The following is a 19,353-nucleotide window of genomic DNA, read 5'->3' as shown; positions in this document are numbered from 1 at the left end:
AAATAGTCGCTGCCTGTGCATAAATATATTAGGTGCACGGACCATTGGACGATACCACCCCCTTTATGGAACTGCCCCTACACAACTGCTGAGATCCCCATCAGCCAAAGGATTGCTTACGTGGACAGCTGCTCACGGTATGCCACTCCATGCACTGGCCATAAGGGAAAGAGGCCACATAAGCACTGGAGTCCACGCACTGTTTCTTGTTGCTGCACCACATACACTCAGAGTTGCTGCTGGTGCATTCGCTGCACACCGTTCTCAGGCCACAGGGGGTACGGCACTGCTTGGCACTGTGGTTGGCTGCGCATTCAACAACAACAACAACAAAAGGGATTAGTGCAAGCAGCTTTTACCATATGAGACATTTCCAAGCCTTTTTCTTTTCTTCCACCTTGAAGCCAAAGGTAACACTACATTGCTGGTGAAAAGAATCCAACTTTCTCCTCCCGAACCCCCGAAAGGCTGCTGAATCCTGACACCGCTTCTTGTCAGCATCACTGTGTTCCTTCCCATTCTTTACTAATAAAGCTCTTATCCATTAAGGAAGCTACTGTAGCCCTCTTGCTGACAGACCTCTTTCCGCACCCTGGACAATTCAAAACGGCTCTCGAGTTCAGCTCTGTGCCTGATTATCCATTTAATTTCCCCTCGAGGCTTTAGCCCTTGAGGTCACACTCTGCATGAACGCCAAGGTTCTTCAAGATAAACCACAGCTCCCTAGACTTTAAAAGCTGCAGCTCACATTTTGATCAGCAGTGGGATGGTGTCAAAGGACTCCACAAAAGTAAGTTATCACCACTCTGACAGTGGAACAGACTCCTTCGGGAAGTGGTGGACTGTCCTTCAATGGAAGTTTCTAAGTAGACTGGATGGCCACCAGTCATGGATGCTTTAGCTGAGATTCCTGCGTTGCTTCCTATGTTCCTGAGTCAGACAACTGATCCATCCAGCTCAGTGTTTTCAAACACTGACAGGCAGCAGCTCCCCAGAGTTTCAAACAGGGGACATTCCCAGCTGTAGCTGGAGATGCCGGGGACTGAACCTGCAGATGAACCTGCAGACGGGACCTTCTGCAGAGGAAGCAGATGCTCTACCACTGACCTACCGTATTTTTCACTCTGTAAGACGCACTTTTTTCCTCCTAAAAAGCAAGGGGAAATGTCTGTGTGTCTTATGGAGCAAATGCAGGCTGTGCAGCTATCGCTGAAGCCAGCAGAGCAAGAGGGGGAGCTGCGCAGCGCCTCTTGTTGTGATGCCTTCACAGCGATGCACGATGAGGGACGGAAGGGAGCCCTTACAGAGCCTCTTCCATCCCTCGTCCTGCTTTGCTGGGAAGCCAGCAGACCAAGAGGCACCGCACAGCTCTCCCTCTTGCTTTGCTGGGTTCAGCAGAGCAGCGCAGCGCATCTTCAGCAAAGTGGGAGGAGGAAAGGAAGGGGCTCCTTGAAGAGTGTCGCTTCGTCTCGCCTGCTTCCTCCGATCCCCCCAACAGGGACAACGCTGTTAGGTGGCCAGCAGATCCAGCTTCCCCAAAGGGGCGGACGGACCGGTGGCTCCTTAGCCTGATCCTCCCTCCTCTTAACTCTTCAACAACATTTGATTCAGAATATTTTTTTTCTTGTTTTCCTCCTCTAAAAACTAGGTGCATCTTGTGGTCGGGTGCGGCTTATAGAGCGAAAAATACGGTAAGTCCCTTTCCCTTGAACTGATAGTCCAGTGTGTTGATACAAATCAACTCTAATATTGTGGAAGGAAGAGTCTACACCAATGCATCATTCTGTATTTGCATGCCACCAATAGCAATGGTCTCCACACATGTTCGTCACCAGTCTCCTACGGCAAGAGCACCAAGAGATATTTTACCAGGCCTTTCGCAGACGCTGCCATTGACTTGGTTGATGCATGTTGCTGCTTTCAGCCCTTGGTTGTTTGGCACCGCCAAGTAGCTGCAGAACCCAATGTCGCTTGGCTCCCCAGGCAGCCACTGGAGTGAGGTGTTCGTGAAGGGAGACATGTCTTCCCAGCACCAGTACGATATGTTGATCTTCCGCAGCCCAACCCAGGGCGTCAGGGCTTTCGGCTAAGAGGAAGGAGGGCGGTATGAGAGTTAAGGAGGAGCACACAGCCACAGTTTGACACACGGGCATTTTCAATGAGCAAAAATATGCTTTCTATTAAGGGATAGGTCTTGCTTAACGCACAATGGTCTCTGGGCTGCCGAGATTCGAACAGGGTGCAAGTGAGAGGCAGCAAGCTGCTGGGTTTGCAAGCGAGAAGGTCATTTGTGACTCTCCACAACCCCCTTATGCTATCGCCGACTTCTTTCTCTAGCTCTCTGCCCCTTCAACAGACACGCATGCTAATTGCGGCAAGTCTCATAGCTATAAGCACACTAGACAGTCAAACCCAGCTGCTGAAATGGAGCCTTAAAACCAGACAACAGCTTGTCAGAGACATAATGGCAAGCCTGGGCGGAAGGGAGGGAGTGGCATCGTGAGTGCCCCAAGGGGGGTAGAGAGCACAGTTGTCACAACTACTAATAAGAATATGGGTAGTTGGGTCTTACAAGATAGCTAGATGTGAGTTCTCTGCATATGGAACCAAGCCAGGTAAGCCCCAACTTTCAACTGCTAAAGTAGTCAAAAACCAAAAGCAGTTGTTTTGGGGGATTAACATCAAAAACATAACATTGTACTAAGATGCCAACATTAGCCTTGGTTACAACCTCACAGAGGAATATGAATTTCAACAGCTCCCTTTGAAATGGAGCAACTCAACCTGAGCGTGAATGCGCAAGGGCCTCCCTGACCACCCAGACGCAACTTCAAAGGGCATTAAGGATCACTCACCGATGACTGTGTTTTCTGGAGTTCTTTAAGAAGGAAATCCACCTTCTTCTGGGTGGTGAGCGACGCCAGAGCGGCATTGTGGCTCCGGCAGTTCAGCTTTGCATTGTCGTAGCTATCTTTAGTTTGCGTGAGTCTCAGGCAAGAGTTGCCCACCAAGTGCCAGGTGGCCCCACAGATGTTCTCTGTAAAAAAAAGAGGAGCAGAAGTTACGCACGGATTTCACTCTTGCCTCGCTTGCGGCGATCATCCACAGGGACTCAGGTGCCTACAAGGATCTCCAATTCACAAAAAATATATATTTAACTCATCAATATACTATCATTTATTTAACTCACTAATAATGATAATAAATAATAATAAAATTTTATTTATGTCCTGCCCTCCCCAGCCGAAGCACGGCTCGGAGTGGCTAACAACAGTAAAAGTAACACAATTTACATAAAATCACAATCAATTAATTGAAATACATTCTAAAATCAATTCAGAATCAAATTAATAGCATTAGTTAAAAATAATGTCAGTGCAATAAAGCAATGCAAAAAGATAGGCAGGCAGATATTCTTCTCCATTTGGGAGTGAAAGGAAAGCACATGCGAATGCTACACTCAAGGAGAAAACATACCAGGCAAAGCAATGCATTCTTGATTCCGACCTTCCCACTGACAGTTCTGATCCAGGCTGCAGCTCTTACAGCTCGTCTTCTTGTTACAGTAAAACGCAGGGTTATCCTTGGGGCAATTTTCAAACGCAGCAATGGGAGTCTAACAGAGACAGCAAAGAGGTACACTTTTTCCTTCACAAGATACACAAGATGAATCAACAATTCTGCTAAAGAGACAACAGGGTAGATCTAGCCATGAACACACTCCTTGTGTGGCACCAAAGCCAGCAGAGTTATCTAAACTTCAGAAATCCCATTCATCCACCCAGCTTTGAAACCATTCCAGGCTTGGGTTTCATTAGAAGTTCCAGATCAGTTTCATCAGTTTTGTCACAGATCGTCCCACTGAATAAGAGTTTTGGGCAATGCATTCAAAGTGTGCCGCCCAGGTGGTGACAGCCAAAGGTTTTGAAAACGTTCAGGAAGCAACAGGGCTTTTTAAACATGGCTAACTGAATTATGGTGCTGGAGGAGACTCTTGAGAGCCCCATGGACTGCAAGAAGATCAAACCTCTTCATTCTGAAGGAAATCAGCCCTGAGTGCTCACTGGAAGGACAGATCCTGAAGCTGAGGCTCCAAGACTTTGGCCACCTCATGAGAAGAGAAGACTCCCTGGAGAAGACCCTGATGTTGGGAAAAATGGAGGGCACAAGGAGAAGGGGACGACAGAGGACGAGATGGTTGGACGGTGTTCTCGAAGCTGCGAACATGAGTTTGACCAAACTGCGGGAGGCAGTGGAGGACAGAGGTGCCTGGCGTTCTCTGGTCCATGGGGTCACGAAGAGTCGGACACAACTAAATGACTAAACAACAACAACTGCATTCCCAAAACACTTTGGGGCCCATATACTTTTTTCAGTGACTAAAAAGCAAGTTCTTCAGCTGTTGAGACCAAAAAAAGGAAAGAGGGGAAAGGGGGTCTGAGGGTCAGGGTGCATGAAGAAAGCTTTCCAAATGCAGCTAAATCAAACAACCTGGCAAAGTAGCAGCCATGTGACCTTATTCCTCATTGCTTAGCTCAGCTTTTGCTAACCTACTGCCTCCAGCTGTTTTTGACACTGGGTCCAGCCAGCACAGCTGTCCAAAGGAGCCACTTCCACCCACTCCAGGACCTTCCAGGCCAAAAGATATGATGTTACCCAACAACATGAGCTAACAGTGTGAGGCAGCAGCAAAAAAAAACCCCTAATGCTATTCTAGGTGGCATCAACAGAAGTATAGTGTCCAGAAGTCATAGTCCCACTCTATTCTGCCTTGGTCAGACTGCACCTGGAGTACTGTGGCCACAATTTTGGCAAACTGGAACATGTGCAAAGGGTGGCAACAAAGATGATCAAAGGTCTTGAAACCAAGCCTTATGAGGAACGGTTGAAGGAGCTGGGTATGTTAAGCCTGGATGAGAGGAGACTAAGAGGAGATATGATAGCCATCTTCAAATATCTAAAGGGATGCCGCATGGAAGATGGAATAAGCTTTTTTTTTCCTGCTCTGGAGGGTAGGACTCGAACCCATGGCTTCAGGTTACAAAAAAGGAGATTTCGATTAAGGATCAGGAAGAAGTTTCTGACAGTAAGAGCTGTTTGATGATGGGGCGGACTCCCCTTCATTGGACGTTTTTAAGCAGAGATTAGATGGCCATCTGTCATGGATGCTTTAGCCGAGATTCCTGCATTGCAGGGGGTTGGACTAGATGACTCTCGGTATCCCAGTGCTACAGTTCTATGATTCTATGACTCAGAGGTCTCGTCTGCACCACACCCCATTGCATGTAGTCCTCACTCTCCCTATGCCATAGGAACCAGAGCATCTCAAATGGAAAATGGCCCTTTGAAAAACACAAACAGGTCCTCAGAGGAAGACGGGCTGACAGAAGGTCTGGACCCACCAGCCTTCATAAGGCCTCGGCATGCCACTGAGACAACAGCCCTTTTCCTGCAAGCTCCAGCTAGCACTTGTCACACTGATCTGTCCATGGTCCTGACAATCTGTGGTTAGCCTTCCTGCTGCAAGGGGTGCATTGATCTGGGCCCACAGCACAGCACTGACATTCATTTATCCCAACCCTGACCTATGCATGTGAACGCCAAAGAACTGAACATCAAAATCGAAAATCCCCTAACGCAGCGGTTCTCAACCTGTGGGTCCCCAGATGTTGTTGGACTACAACTCCCATCATCCCTGAGCTCTGGCCTTGCTAGCTAGTGGTGATGGGAGTTGTAGTCCAACAATATCTGGGGGCCCACAGGTTGAGAAAGGCTGCCCTAACTAAAAAGGATACAAGGGCATAGGGAGGGTGAGGACGAATAAGGGACTATACTATTTTATTGTAATAACGTGAAAAACCTAATATGCTATAGATAAGAAAGAAAGACAAGCAGAGCTACTGATCTAATACAGCCTGCCTTGGAAGCATCAAATCAAAACAGGACAAGACAAAGGTAGGTGTTCAGTGACGGAGTGGGGGGAGATTGTTGTTTGCACCCTGCAACGCTTCTCAGTGTGTGTGACTTGTGTGATTAGGTATAAAAAATAGAAGCGTTTTGGCAGAGTATACACAACTCTTTTGCTTTTCCCCACTCTCTCTTTTAGGACGTTCATTAGTGAGCCACTGAGTACAATTGAAGCAGCCCACCCAGAGCTACGAATTGCAACTGCTTGGCAAAGTCAGCTGCAGTTGCTGACAAGCGCTTTCTTGGCAGCAGACATAAGCGGGGGGGGGGGGGGAGAAGCAGAAACCGTTACCTGGTCTTCTGAGCAGTTGCTATTCCTTGACACACACTGGTCGGTGCACCAATGGCACCGGTTTGTGTTGGACGTGCAGCTGTAGCAGTCTGTTATCTGATCGCATTTGTCATGGTCCACAGCTAGTAAGGAAAAGGAAAGACCTGCATGACCAAACAGGGGCATTTCCTAGCCGTCTCAAAAGGTCTACTTGCCCACCGCAATTCGGACACAAGCAACAGGTGTTATTATTTAATGAAATTTGCATGCCGCCCTTCCTCCATAAATCTCAGGGCAGCTCACAGCATAAAAATACTAGGTAAAAACACAAAATGCATAACAACAACAAAAACAAAAGAATAACCCACCCCTGTCAGCGGGCTATTCCATGTTAGACTGTAGCAGGGGACTTTCATATGAATGAATGCTCCTTTATATACATAAAAGGATACTCCACATTGTAATTCACCAGGCACATTAATTTTTTTTTATTACTTATTTCAAAATATAGAGGAGAAGCTCTAAAATTCAATGAAGGGGAGCAAGAGGGGTGAGCCATGGGAAAATATGCATTTACTTCAATTGCACCTATGCAGCTTAGTTGCAGAAGGCAGGCAGTACAGTGGTACCTCAGGTTACAGACGCTTCACTTTACAGACTCCACTAACCCAGAAATAGTACCTTGGGTTAAGAACTTTGCTTCAGGATGAGAACAGAAATCATGCAGCAGCAGCAGCACGGCGGCAGGCCCCATTAGCTAAAGTGGTGTTTCAGGTTAAGAACAGTTTCAGGTTAAGAACGGACCTCCGGAACAAATTAAGTTCTTAACCCAAGGTACCACTGTAACCGCAGCTCTGACCACTGTCACTGCTGGCTGGGCCTGACAGGGGTAGTTGTTCAGTGATATTTGAAAGGCACCCCCTACATTTTTCAACCCCCAAACCATTCCCCAACGCTACCAAACAGCCAGTGGAAACATCCCAAACCGAAGGCAGTGTCCAGTATGCCAGAGTAATAAAACCCAGTGGATCTGTCTGCAACACCTACCTGTCCAGCAAGGGCATTCCTCAGCAGCTTTTTGCTCTTGCTGCTGTGTGGCCAGTTCCCACGGGAGGCACTGGAGGGTGGAGCTGTTCCACACGCATCGCAGCCCGGGGCCTGCCCCCGAGCAAGAGGTTGCATTGCTGTAAGCTTCGCAGCTTTCCGGTGTGTATTTCACAATGTCGCTCAACAGCAGGCTGTTAAAACCTCCAAATATATACATATTGCTAACAAAGGAAGGAAAGGGGAAGGGAGAGATCAATGGCTTGTTCTTTACTTCAAAAGGGAGACCGTGTGAGACACTTCTAACCGGCTGATCCACGCACAGAAGCCGTGTTTGAAGATTCGTCTCAAACACTAGGCTCGTTTCCAATTAAAGCACTGCCATTCCATGAGAAGTTGCCTGGTTGTTCAGGAACCCTTTGTAGGGCCGTTCATTGTTACTGCAGGCACTGGACCACTTGCAGCCCACTGGCCTTGTCAAGCAGGTAGCAAGCCCACAGGTGCAGTTGGGCTGCACTTAGCTTGGTGGGTTGCAAGTCGGCTTCCATAAAAGTAACATTTCTACAGAGTTCACCACTATCAGAGGGTAGCCAAGCAGCTCTTTATGGCACAAGAATCTAATATAAGTGCTAGAAGCCACCCAGAGTAGCTGGGGAAACCCAGCCAGATGGATGGGGCATAAATAATTAAGTTGTTGTTGCATTGCATTGCAACACTAAAAGAGTAAAGAGAGAGGCAGAAGGACTAATAGGAACCACTTAGTTCTACATGCTGTGTGTTCGTGCAACTGATTGTGCAAGTCAGGTGTAGGGAACCTCAAGCCCTCCAGATGTTGCACTGGCAATGCTCACTGGGGTTGATGAGAGCAACATCTGGAAGTCCAAAGGTTCCTTGGCATAAGTACATGGTCTGGTACACAGTTCTTCAATGGGCATGCAAGAATCTTAGGTGTTTTTAAAAACCTACATCCAATCTTCTTGGCTACTGAGAAGTTTGAGAAAGTTGCAGCTGGGGCTAGTGGACATCTTGGAAGCAGATGGGCGAAGTCATGATGCTCATGGCTTCAGTACTCTAAATCATGGCTAGGCAAACTAAGGCCCAGGGGCCGGGGGCTGCCCAATCTCCTTCTAAATCCGGCCTGCAGACGGTCCAGGAATCAGCATGTTTTTACATGAGTAGAATGTGTACGTTTATTTAAAATGCATCTCTGGGTTCCTTGTGGGGCATAGGAATTCTCTTTCTTTCTTTCTTTCTTTCTTTCTTTCAAAATATAGTCCAGCCCCCCACAAGGTCTCAGGGTCTGCTGAAAAACCTTCCTAACTCCTGCTCTAAATTATCTCAAGTATCTCTTGGTTTATCTCTTCCCCATCTCCTGACTCTGATCTATGCAGGCCACCCACAAGCCAGTTTCCATCTGCTTCCAGTCCTCCAGCCTGGGTCAAAAACTCTAAAGCCACACTGAGCAATGTGTGGCCTTTCAGGTGCTGATGGACTACAATTCCCGTCATTCTTGCAAATGGCCCTGCTGGCTGGGGCTGATGGAAGTTGGGAGACCAACGTCATCTGGAGGGCCGCAGGTCCCCCTGTCCCTGCCCTGAATCTATGGCCTATGTGGATGCAAAACTTGCATAATATACTCTGACTGCAGGTCTGTTTCCCCCACTCGCCAACGCAGAAATATTGTGACGTGCAAAGTGCACAGAGCTCTTAATAACTCTGCTGAGAATCACCTGCACACAAAGGAGGCCAGAGTTTCACAAAAACAGAGTTTTTAAGTGAACCTAAGAAGTGTGAAAATTGTTTCTCTGGGTGTTTTAAGACAAAAGAGAAAACTGTGGCGGTACAGATTAAGTGACGGATGGCTGAAGTCAAGTGCGGTGCAGTAGATACAAAAGAGAGTTCACAAAAGGGCCAGCAGTAACACAGAGGAGCAGGGAAACGGGTTTTTGCCCAGGAGAAGATTTAAGGCGGAGGCTCTCAGAAAGGCGATAAAACCATGTTGTTATGATAGGAGGTACATTAGCCAGCGAATGGGGTGGAAAAGCTGAGTTGGAAACTGTTGTTCAAAGCAAGGATGGAGGCAAAACTCAATGAGCTAAACAGTCATGTTTCAAAACTAGTAAAAGTACTTCTCCACAATTAACCCATGGAGCTCATTACCACAGGAAGGTAATAGTACGGCAGCTAGCATAAAACCGGCAATAAAGAACAAAAGGGGTGGGGGAAGTTTCAAGCCCACCACAAAAGGTAATGTGTACTCTATACACATTAACACAACTGAGTGTAAAGTTGGGAAAGCATCCATGTTGTCATTTGCATACAGTGTGTTAATCTGCTGGGAATCTGGGAGCAAGAGCCAGCAGCTAAAATATTGGCCCTATCACTTAATTTGACAATCCACAAGCACCATGGATGCTGTTGCAATAGGAAAAGTCACTTGCTTTAATTAGCCTTCAGACAAATGGCGGTCCCCTTTGTGATAACAGGTATGGGCACCTGAATTGACATGGGCAACAGAGCAAGGCAGTATCGCCCCACGTATCCAAGGTATCCAAATTTGCTTTGGGGAAGGGGGGGGGGGAATGGTCATTTGTCTAAAAGACAAAACTAAATTTTTCTTATACGCGACGTCTGCAGCAAGAATCCTGGTGGCTAAGTATTGGAAAGGGAATCAGTTACCCACTAGGGGAGAGTTGTGTTATGCAAGCTTTCAGAATTAGCCAAATTGACAGATATAATAAGACAAAAACCAAAAAGTGAAGTGAAAAAGGAATGGGAGTGTCTAAATGAATACCTTAAAAGCCAAGGTTCGAGGACAGAAATCTGGCTGAGTCTGGAATAACCTTGTGAAGTGAAAGGATAAGAAAGAGGGATTTATATCTAGATGCTAGGATAGAGGTGATCAGGAAAACAGGAAGACACAATGAGAGATAAAGGAGGTGCTGTGGGATTGGTGGAAGTCAATGTTTGTTTTTCTTTTTAGTGTTTATATTATTAACTTGTAAGATATGGATTTGTTTTGTTTTTGTTTTTTTGAATGTTGGTTTTTGTGTTTAGTGTATTGTTATTTTTCGATATTTGTGTTGTGTGGAAAATACTAATAAAATTTATAAAAATAAAAAGGTAAAGGAGGGAGCATGCAAGTACAAAGGCTCCATCCTTGCTGCCACATGGCTCCCTCTGTCCTCCCACCTGTTGAGGACAAACACTTGAATCAACGAGCCTGCTGCGCTCCTCCAGGCTCCCCACAGCAGACGATTATCCTGAACAACAGGGGAAGGGCAAAAGTCAGAGCCCCACAGCCCCTCTGTGCTTGCGATGCCCCTTCATAGGAGGAACAACAGAATAGGGCTAACGGTTTGGGCACGAGTGGCAACACTGTGCAGCCATCACAAGCAGCTGATGCAAGTTCAGAGGTCCTGGTCTTGCCAGCAGGAGCGCCTTCAGCCATGACCTGGCGTGGTCGGGAACAGGAGTGCAGGACGAGACCCTGGCTCCCCTTCTCCCCACACCCACAAGGACCCAAGCCATTCTGCCCTCTTACTTGTTGCTCAGCACAGCAGAGTGTCCAAATCTGTTGACGTCGTGAGGGAGGTCAGGTTGAGGCAGCACGGACCAACAATCGCAAGCTGGAATTAAGCAAGCCTCATTTCAGAGCAGTTCCTTCTGGTACATTAGCTGGCATTTTAGGCGGAACGGCTTTTTTTTTTTTTCATTATTCCAAAAGCAATTCAAATGACAACACGGGACGTTCATTAGCTATTCCAAAGAGCAGATAAGTGCTAAAGCGTTTCGGGAGACACATCCAGCCCAATCCCCGGTGCAATTTCTTAAGCAGACCCCAAACAAGATGAGGGTATATGTAGCTGCCATTATTTTCACCACTTGCCTCATTAACTGGTATGGCAGAACCAACCTTGAATTGTCTGCAACCAAGTACCTGCTCTGTATGGCCAGAAGAAGAAAGTCTAACCTGTGCAAAAGGTGTTTTAGGGCTGGACGGTATTATTAAATCCCCAGGGGGGTCTGATTATCTTTTGCAACTAGATAAATTACTCCCCCACCACACACACAAATGAATGTCACAAGTAGCTAAGAGGGGTCCCTGTTCTTTCACTGGTTATTGGGTGAGTGGGCTCAAATCCATTTGGAATACTTTCTGCTTGCCATGGCTTTAAGGCGAGGAGGAGAGAAGAGCAAATCAAACCACCTCTTCCTTCCTCTCTCCAAGCTGTCCTAATACCCCCTTTCACATCTGCTTAGATTATTCCCACACAAATACACACTTACCTTGGACGAAACTACAAAAAGTAAAGTACTTGAACCAAAAAAAAGAAAGAAAAGGGCATCAGCCCATAAGGTTTAGCAAACATGCTATCTTTAGGCTAATGCCTCAAAGGGCTTCCTGTCTAGAATATCATGTCTTTCCCTTCCAGTGGTTCAAAATCTTTGGGGTCAAAAGCAACATTGCACCAGCCACAAACGTCCAGCCGTTTAAATCCTTTGCAGAAATCAAGAAATTGTCTGTAATAATGAGGAATAATGCAGGAAAATGTGGAAGGAGGGGGAGGTTCAAACTGTTCAAAATAGAGTGGTACCTTGGGTTACAGACGCTGCAGGTTACAGACGCTGCAAGTTTCAGACTCCGCTAACTCAGAATTAGTACCTCGGGTTAAGAACTTTGCTTCAGGATGAGAACAGAAATTGTGCTGCAGTGGCGTGGCGGCAGTGGGAGGCCCCATTAGCTAAAGTGGTACTTCAGGTTAAGAACAGTTTCAGGTTAAGAACAGACCTCCAGAACGAATTAAGTTCTTAATCTGAGGTACTACTGTAAAGGTAAAGGTAAAGGGACCTCTGACCATTAGGTCCAGTCATGGCCGACTCTGGGGTTGCGACGCTCATCTCGCTCTATAGGCCGAGGAAGCTGGCATTTGTCCGCAGACAGCTTCCGGGTCATGTGGCCAGCATGACTAAGCCGCTTCTGGCTGACCAGAACAGCACACAGAACCGCTGTTTACCTTCCCGCCGGAGTGGTACCTATTTATCTACTTGCACTTTGACGTGCTTTTGAACTGCTAGGTTGGCAGGAGCTGGGACTGAGCAATGGGAGCTCACCCCATCGCGGGGATTCGAACTGCCGACCTTCTGATTGGCAAGTCCTAGGTTCTGTGGTTTAACCCACAGCGCCACCTGCATCCCTGAGGTACCACTGTACTGAATCTTAAAAAAACACAAAAAAACCACCAAGGTCTGAGGCAGCTGCCATGAGAGGACCAGGGTATGTGGTGTAATCTTAAAATGTATCTACCCAGGTCAGCTCTAAGGTAATGAGTCAGGGTGTGACCAGGAAAGATACTCACCCACCCACAACAACTCAAGAAGGCTTTTAAGTGGTTCTGGCGATTGCTCCTCTTTACTTACACACACACAAACTGTTTCACACACACTACTTCCAGGAGAGGTGGAAGCACAAAAGTTTGCAGTAAGGAGAATTTTTTAAAGTTCTACCACCAGAGGCTTCACTATCTATATTACCATGCGTACCAAAGGCAGATGGCTGGCCAATGGGGGGGAAGAGGGAGGAAAGCTGGATCTCAAGAGACAGCCATTGATGCCTTGGCTAAAACAACATGTGGCCTTTGTTAATGCTTCAACTCCAACGGCACAACTGGCTTCTGTGGGTGCAACAGAGTTCCTTCTTCCTCTTCCTCTTCCCCTTCCTCTCCTGTCCCATCTAGCAGGTTCAGGAGGCACACAGCAGGAAGAGAGGAAATGGAATTCCTGTTGCACCACTGGAGCTACACACGAGGAGGAGCATTGTATGCATCCCACATTTTCCAACCCAGCCAGTTGCTTCTCATAATACAAATGAACCACAACCAGGTGCCTCGTCCTAACAGATTATCTGTTGTCCACTTCCTGGCTGTCCTGCATCCTCCTCAGCCTACGCCTACCCCTCCCATCGGGGCAGCAACCGATCCTATTTCTTCCCCTTTACACCCCCACATTACTGGTTATCCAGACTTAAAACTTCCCTGTAGTCAGTACTGCACCAGAATGTATTGCAGTGCGTGAAAAGGCGGCACCAGCAAATGGGACAACGCATGCTACATTAGCTGAAATCATTAGAGCTCTGGCAACTTTGAATAGTTCAGGACGAGGCTTTGGCATTCAGGGATGGAACCCTAATACAGTTTGGACTAATGGCTCCTCGCCCTGCCGGATGCTTTAATTGCCAGCAGAGGTTTCACTGATTTATTCTCTCTCTCTTTCCAAAAAAAAGTTCGGTGCGAGAGCATTTGATTTTTTCGCTGATCTGTTTAATGGGCACATGTGCCGTTCCAGCTTTTCAAGGCAGATCTAAGGGAAAGCGAGCCAGAAAGTTCAATGGTATTTTTGATCCAGGAGGCTGAGAGCTGCGAAGCCAAGGAACATATTTTTGTAGATTAGGAGGAGCACTTGAAGTGCTTCGACTCTGCTGCCTTCTCCCTCTTTCACTGGGAACCAAGTAGAGAAAAAGCTAATGGTTTTGAGATTACCAAGAATTATTGCCCTGCTGACTTTGAACTAAGCCAACTTTTGAATTCCACCTCAGATCCACAAGAATGTATCAGTTTGTGTGCGCACGCACACATGCACTGTGAAAGAGGTTTGTGTTCTCGTAAAACCTAAGCCCGTACACAGGGAAATGGTTGCCAGGATTTCAGTGCATGCCAAGAGAAGAGGGAGACACAGCAACTGCATTATCGTGAAGGGCTTTTGATAGCTTCAGAGAGCTATGTAAGATGCTGGGGGGGGGCGTAAAGCAAGAAGATGGACGTTAAGCTCTTGCACAGAAAAGAAAAATATATTGCTGTGCTACGACATGTGGGCAAAAACGAATCATTCCAGAAATCCAGGAATTATGGTGAGGCTTCCATAAAAACTTAAATAGGGTATTAAGAGATGATCTAGATTTTATTCTTCGGTGTGTAAACTGATCCCCATCTTGCCTAAAGAAAAACAGCATCCATGTTATAGTTTTGTTAAATGCTGCCCTCTCCTGGCTTTTCCAAGTTCGGCTGCTTAATCAAATTGGGTCCCTGACACATGGGAGCATCTCCCAGCAAGGCACATTCAAGCAGCCACAGATGCGCATGGCCTTTGAAACAAGAGCTTGGCCTTGTTTCATGCTTCTCCACATGACCACTTCGACCCCCGTGTGTGCTGGACAATCCAGCATCACACACAGCTGTGTCGTCGCTAGCCGTGCATCCTTTTCCTGGCATTATGGAACAACATTTGCAATGCACACGTTATCAGCAGGACAGATAAATAATGCGCACTCGCCTTGCAACAGACTGAGGGCTGCTCACGTTCCAAAAACCTGGGCACAGTTCATCTTAACTGTGTTGTTTACAGCATATTCTATTTCTCCCCCTACCTCATCCCCAGCTACAAGCTGTTGCAAAAGCAAAGTTTGGAGCAAAGAGAAATTTCCCCACGGCAGGAGCCCGGTGGCGACTCGACGTTGCAGACACGGCTGATCACAGCAGCGCTGGCTGCCATCTGTATGGGGGAACTTGAGATAATGAAAACCAGAACCGTCTGCTACCATTTTCAGGCAGCCCTGCCTCCATTTTGCCCAGAGATATTCCGGGGACAGAGTCACATGCAGAAGCTTGGCACAGTTGTGCCACAGGGAACTCTGCTGGAGGCTTCCCTGGGGAACCTGTTTGCAGTATAAATACCTAAGGTAAAGGTAAAGGTACCCCTGCCCATACGGGCCAGTCTTGACAGACTCTAGGGTTGTGCGCCCATCTCACTCAAGAGGCCGGGGGCCAGCGCTGTCCGCAGACACTTCCGGATCACGTGGTCAGCGTGACAAGCTGCATCTGGCGAGCCAGAGCCGCACACGGAAACGCCGTTTACCTTCCCGCTAGTAAGCGGTCCCTATTTATCTACTTGCACCCGGGAACCTTTCAAACTGCTAGGTTGGCAGGCGCTGGGATCGAGCAACGGGAGCGCACCCCGCCGCGGGGATTCGAACCGCCGACCTTTCGATCGGCAAGCCCTAGGCGCTGAGGCTTTTAACTAAGTTAGTATAAATACCTAACTCAAGCGTTGTGAGTCAAAGCTCAGAGGCTGAGCACCACTGTCCCCCCCTACAGTGAATGAGCCAGAGGGGGCAGGCAATGACCCTTCAGCGTTAACTGCAATCGTGTAATCCAAAAGGATCTAATGGTTTCAATTGGGGTTTTTAAAAAAAATCCTGCTATCTTGAATGTTGACAGATCAGCTTTCATGAGTAACAGGGGTTTTTGTCTGCTTACTTGAACTGCTAAATGAGACTTACCTAGATCATAGGCCATGAAATCTGAAGAAAAGCACTTGGCGCCATGGCTCATGGAAGTGTCATTGTGTGTGTTTCCTCCAAACACCAGCATGGTGCCACTAATGATCACAGCAGAATGCAGGTATCGGGAGAACTTGCTGTCTCTGAGAATTGTCCTGTGGACATATAACAAGAAATGGGATTTCAAAGGCTGCCACACCCTAAGAGCTCCAAGTGTCTTCTAAAAGAAGAGCGGAGGCAGCTATGGCTGAAAACAAGTACAATTATTTCAGAGGCAGCGCAGAAAAGATCCAGGGTCCAAGGCATCAAGGCCAAACACAGAGGTTGCAAACCCTCTGAGTGCCATAGCACCTATAAAGGTTTTTTCTGGTGCCTCTGGGCAGACGCCCAAGACTCTGAGCTTTCATTTCTAATTTTGGTTGTACCACACACCACACGGCAGTCTTTCTGTGTTATGCCATGCCCTCCCCCCTTCAAAATAGTAGCTATTTTATTGCTGGCGCTTCCCAGCACTCTCCCACAATTCAAAATGTCCCCACCGATCCATAAAGGTTGGCAGCCCCTGCTTGCGACAAAAATTCAAACAGCAAACCCAAAAGGTACACGGGGAACAAACCACATTTTCAAATACTGATAACAAATGCGTAAATGCAACACAATGTAGAAAAACCAAAATCAGGAATAAAAATACAAGCAATAAAATAAGTAAAAATCGCCATCACACGCAGCCAGCATACAGCCCCCCACTGACCCACTGCTTGCCCAGGCCCTTGCTAATAAAAGATGCTCTTTTTTGCCATAGGGAGAGAAAGGAGAAAGCATCTGCGAGCTCATCAACTATGTGCTTCCTTCAGAGCTCTTCTCTTGAATAGGAAAGAGAATGTGTTGGTCCAAGATTCTCGGCATTAATAAGTTACAGAGACCCGTGGGTGGGGGGAAGGCACGGAATGACAGAGTGACAAACTTGCCCTGTACTGTTCGACTTTCTGGCAAAATCTACTTCTAAGTGTATAATTTGCACAGAGACTGGTGTCAGAGCAAATTAGACATCATGATGGCAGATCCACTTGTCATAATCAGATCCTCACCAAGTCCCTGTGTGGGTAAGGTGGGGGCTGCTAAACAGTTTCCCCCCTCATGATTTCCCCACTGAAACGGCATCCCAATGTTTTTTCCCTCCAGCTAGGGCTCCGAAACTAAGAGCAGTTCCCATCAGGACTAGGTCAGCTGGGGGAATATGTTTTGGGGAAAGTGGGCAGACAAGCAGGGGCAGAATTCAGCCTTCTCTCGCCCCCATCCTCTTAAGGAATCTGCTTTTCAAGGGTCTGTGGCTAGTTGGACCCTGATTTGTAGGAAAATTTTACCTTTTCCTACAAATGAGCAGGGAGCGGGGATCTGTCTAAATAAAAATATGCCTATGTCCCTTGGTGTTGCCAATTTAACTGCACAACCCTTGCATAATTTAAAGAGAACCTATCGACTCACTTAAACGTGGTCTGCTAGTTAAAACAAAGACTATAAAATATGCATTTCCCATAGTCCTCCCTTTGCCTTCAGCCAAATATCTTAATTAACTCAATCAATCTCCAAAGCCCTTCCTAGCCACTGTGTGCGGTGGTCCTCCAAGTATGTGACATTTATTCAAGATATGGTTGACATATTCATCACTGCTTCCATGCAGGAAGCTGCCATGCACAGAGTCAAAGCGTGGGTCCGTTTCGCTCAGGACGGTTTACACTGACTGTTTGCAGCAGGGGTCGGCAAACTAAGGCCCGTGGGCTGGATCAGGCCCAATTGCCTTCAGGATCCAGCCCGCTGACTTTCTGTGGATCGGCGTGGGGATTCTGTTCATTCGGGCTGTGCCATTTTTCCCCCTGTGCCATTCCATTCCCCCCCCTCTCCCTCACACACACCACAGTGGCGCCTCCTCCCTCCCTCCTCTTGCCTTCTCCCTACCCTGCCTAGAGGAGGAAGGGGGCGGGGCTGAGCCGGATGAGCACCATTTTAAGCAGCCCCTCTCCAGAGCCAGCCCTTTCGCGCCGCTCATCTTCCCTCCACCATTGCTGCCCCCACCCTGGTACTCCTGTGGGCCAGAGAGCAGAGTGGACAAGCTCGCTCTGCCTACCCACGAGAAGCAGCGGCGGCAGCGGTGGTGGCAGCCCCTGGGAAGGTAAGCGCAGCGGCTGGGGCTGGGGAGGAGGACTACTTGCCCCCCTCGCCTCTTCTTCCAGCTCCTCCCTCCGGTGTCGTTTCTCCGGCCCACCACAAGGTCTGAGGGACAGTGGACCGGCCCGCAGCTAAAAAAATTTGCCTACCCCTGGTTTACAGGCTTACAGACAGGGAATCTCTATCAACCCTACCTGGAAGTGCCAGGGACTGAACCTGGGAGCGTCTGCATGCAAGGCAAGGTGCTGTACCACTGAGCTATGGCCCTCTTTATTTGTAGAGCAAGGGCTCTTTCAAACATCCAAAGAGACTGCTAAACGATCAAAATGGATTCAGTTTTTTTGCTGAGAGCCAGTGTGGTATAGTGGTTAAGAGCGGTGGACTCGTAATCTGGTGAACCGGGTTCGCTTCCCCGCTCCTCCACATGCAGCTGCTGGGTGACCTTGGGCCAGTCACACTTCTCTGAAGTCTCTCAGCCTCACTCACCTTACAGAGTGTTTGTTGTGGGGGAGGAAGGGAAAGGAGAATGTTAGCCGCTTTGAGACTCCTTTGGGTAGTGATAAAGCGGGATATCAAATCCAAACTCTTATTATTATTATTATTATTATTATTATTTCAGCAGGGGTAGGCAACACGGTCTCCTCCAGGTTCTTTGCAACTACCATTCCCATCAGCACCAGTTGCAATGGCCAGTGGACGGAAATGATGGGAATTGTAGCTTTGGAGGGCAACCTGTTGGCTGACCCTGTACTACAGAAACATTTCCCCAACATTTCAAGTTTTTAAGATCGACTTACAGTAGAATCCAGCATCAACTAGAGTGTCGGGACTCATTAGGTGGCCGCAGAAGGCTGCAAATTTCAAAGTGAAAATAGATTTGAAATATACCTACCACCTGCCCTTATTGACTTCATACTGGTATAAATCGTCTGTTAGTCTGTATTTGTTGGCACTGAACGCCTTGTAACCTCCGTGAGCGTAGATGGACTTGGTGTTTGGATCATACACACTGCTGTGGCCATAGCCTCCTTGAACTAAGGCTCCCGTTGTTTGCAGAATATTCCATGTATTTGTGGCTGAGAGAGAATGAAAGGCAGATATGAATGTGCCCTGCTTAATCGGCAGGTGTCATATGTTCCAGCTCAATCGCTACTAACAGCAGGGATCATCCTCTTTACAGAAATCCTCCCTATTATCAAATAAGAAAGCCCCTCCGGTTCACAGCTACTTTCAGCAAACGTTCACTGGCTGCGGAATCCTTCAGGGTCTGGCCACGGATGTTTCCCAGAAACAAATAAGAAAAGCAATTCAAGCTGGCTTACATACTGGCAAGCTGAAACTGAACTTTAATTTATACATTACAAAGATATATGCTGCGTACATAATTTAAAATTGCTACCTAACCCAACGCCAGGGGATATGAATTGTCAGGAATTTGATTTAAAAATGAGAGCAGGACCACTACCCCATCACAAGTGACAAATACCCAACTCAGAAGGATTTACAATCGACATCAGATCAACAAGGCTGAGATTGCCCAGGGGGTGGCTGGCGGGTGGGGAGAAGGGAA

At 47.5% G+C, this 19,353-nt stretch overlaps 1 protein-coding gene across 2 annotated transcripts in view; it reads right to left on the bottom strand.

Moving 5' to 3' along the window:
- Window positions 1-19,353, bottom strand: part of ATRN (attractin) — a 166,958-nt gene that overhangs the window by 78,920 nt on the left and 68,685 nt on the right. For both annotated transcript variants that reach the window (XM_053402098.1, XM_053402099.1), the window contains exons 9-17: window positions 18,676-18,859; window positions 15,618-15,772; window positions 10,827-10,911; window positions 7,286-7,506; window positions 6,260-6,381; window positions 3,478-3,616; window positions 2,856-3,037; window positions 1,870-2,086; window positions 121-306 (exon numbers count right to left, since the gene is read on the bottom strand). In XM_053402098.1, coding sequence (XP_053258073.1) covers window positions 121-306; window positions 1,870-2,086; window positions 2,856-3,037; window positions 3,478-3,616; window positions 6,260-6,381; window positions 7,286-7,506; window positions 10,827-10,911; window positions 15,618-15,772; window positions 18,676-18,859 — 1,491 coding nt within the window. The remainder of the gene's footprint in view (window positions 1-120; window positions 307-1,869; window positions 2,087-2,855; window positions 3,038-3,477; window positions 3,617-6,259; window positions 6,382-7,285; window positions 7,507-10,826; window positions 10,912-15,617; window positions 15,773-18,675; window positions 18,860-19,353) is intronic.

Source organism: Podarcis raffonei, chromosome 9, assembly GCF_027172205.1.
Source record: "Podarcis raffonei isolate rPodRaf1 chromosome 9, rPodRaf1.pri, whole genome shotgun sequence".
Lineage (NCBI taxonomy): Eukaryota > Metazoa > Chordata > Lepidosauria > Squamata > Lacertidae > Podarcis > Podarcis raffonei.
Note: the sequence above shows the minus strand (reverse complement) of the source record. Positions and strands in the feature narration are given on the sequence as shown.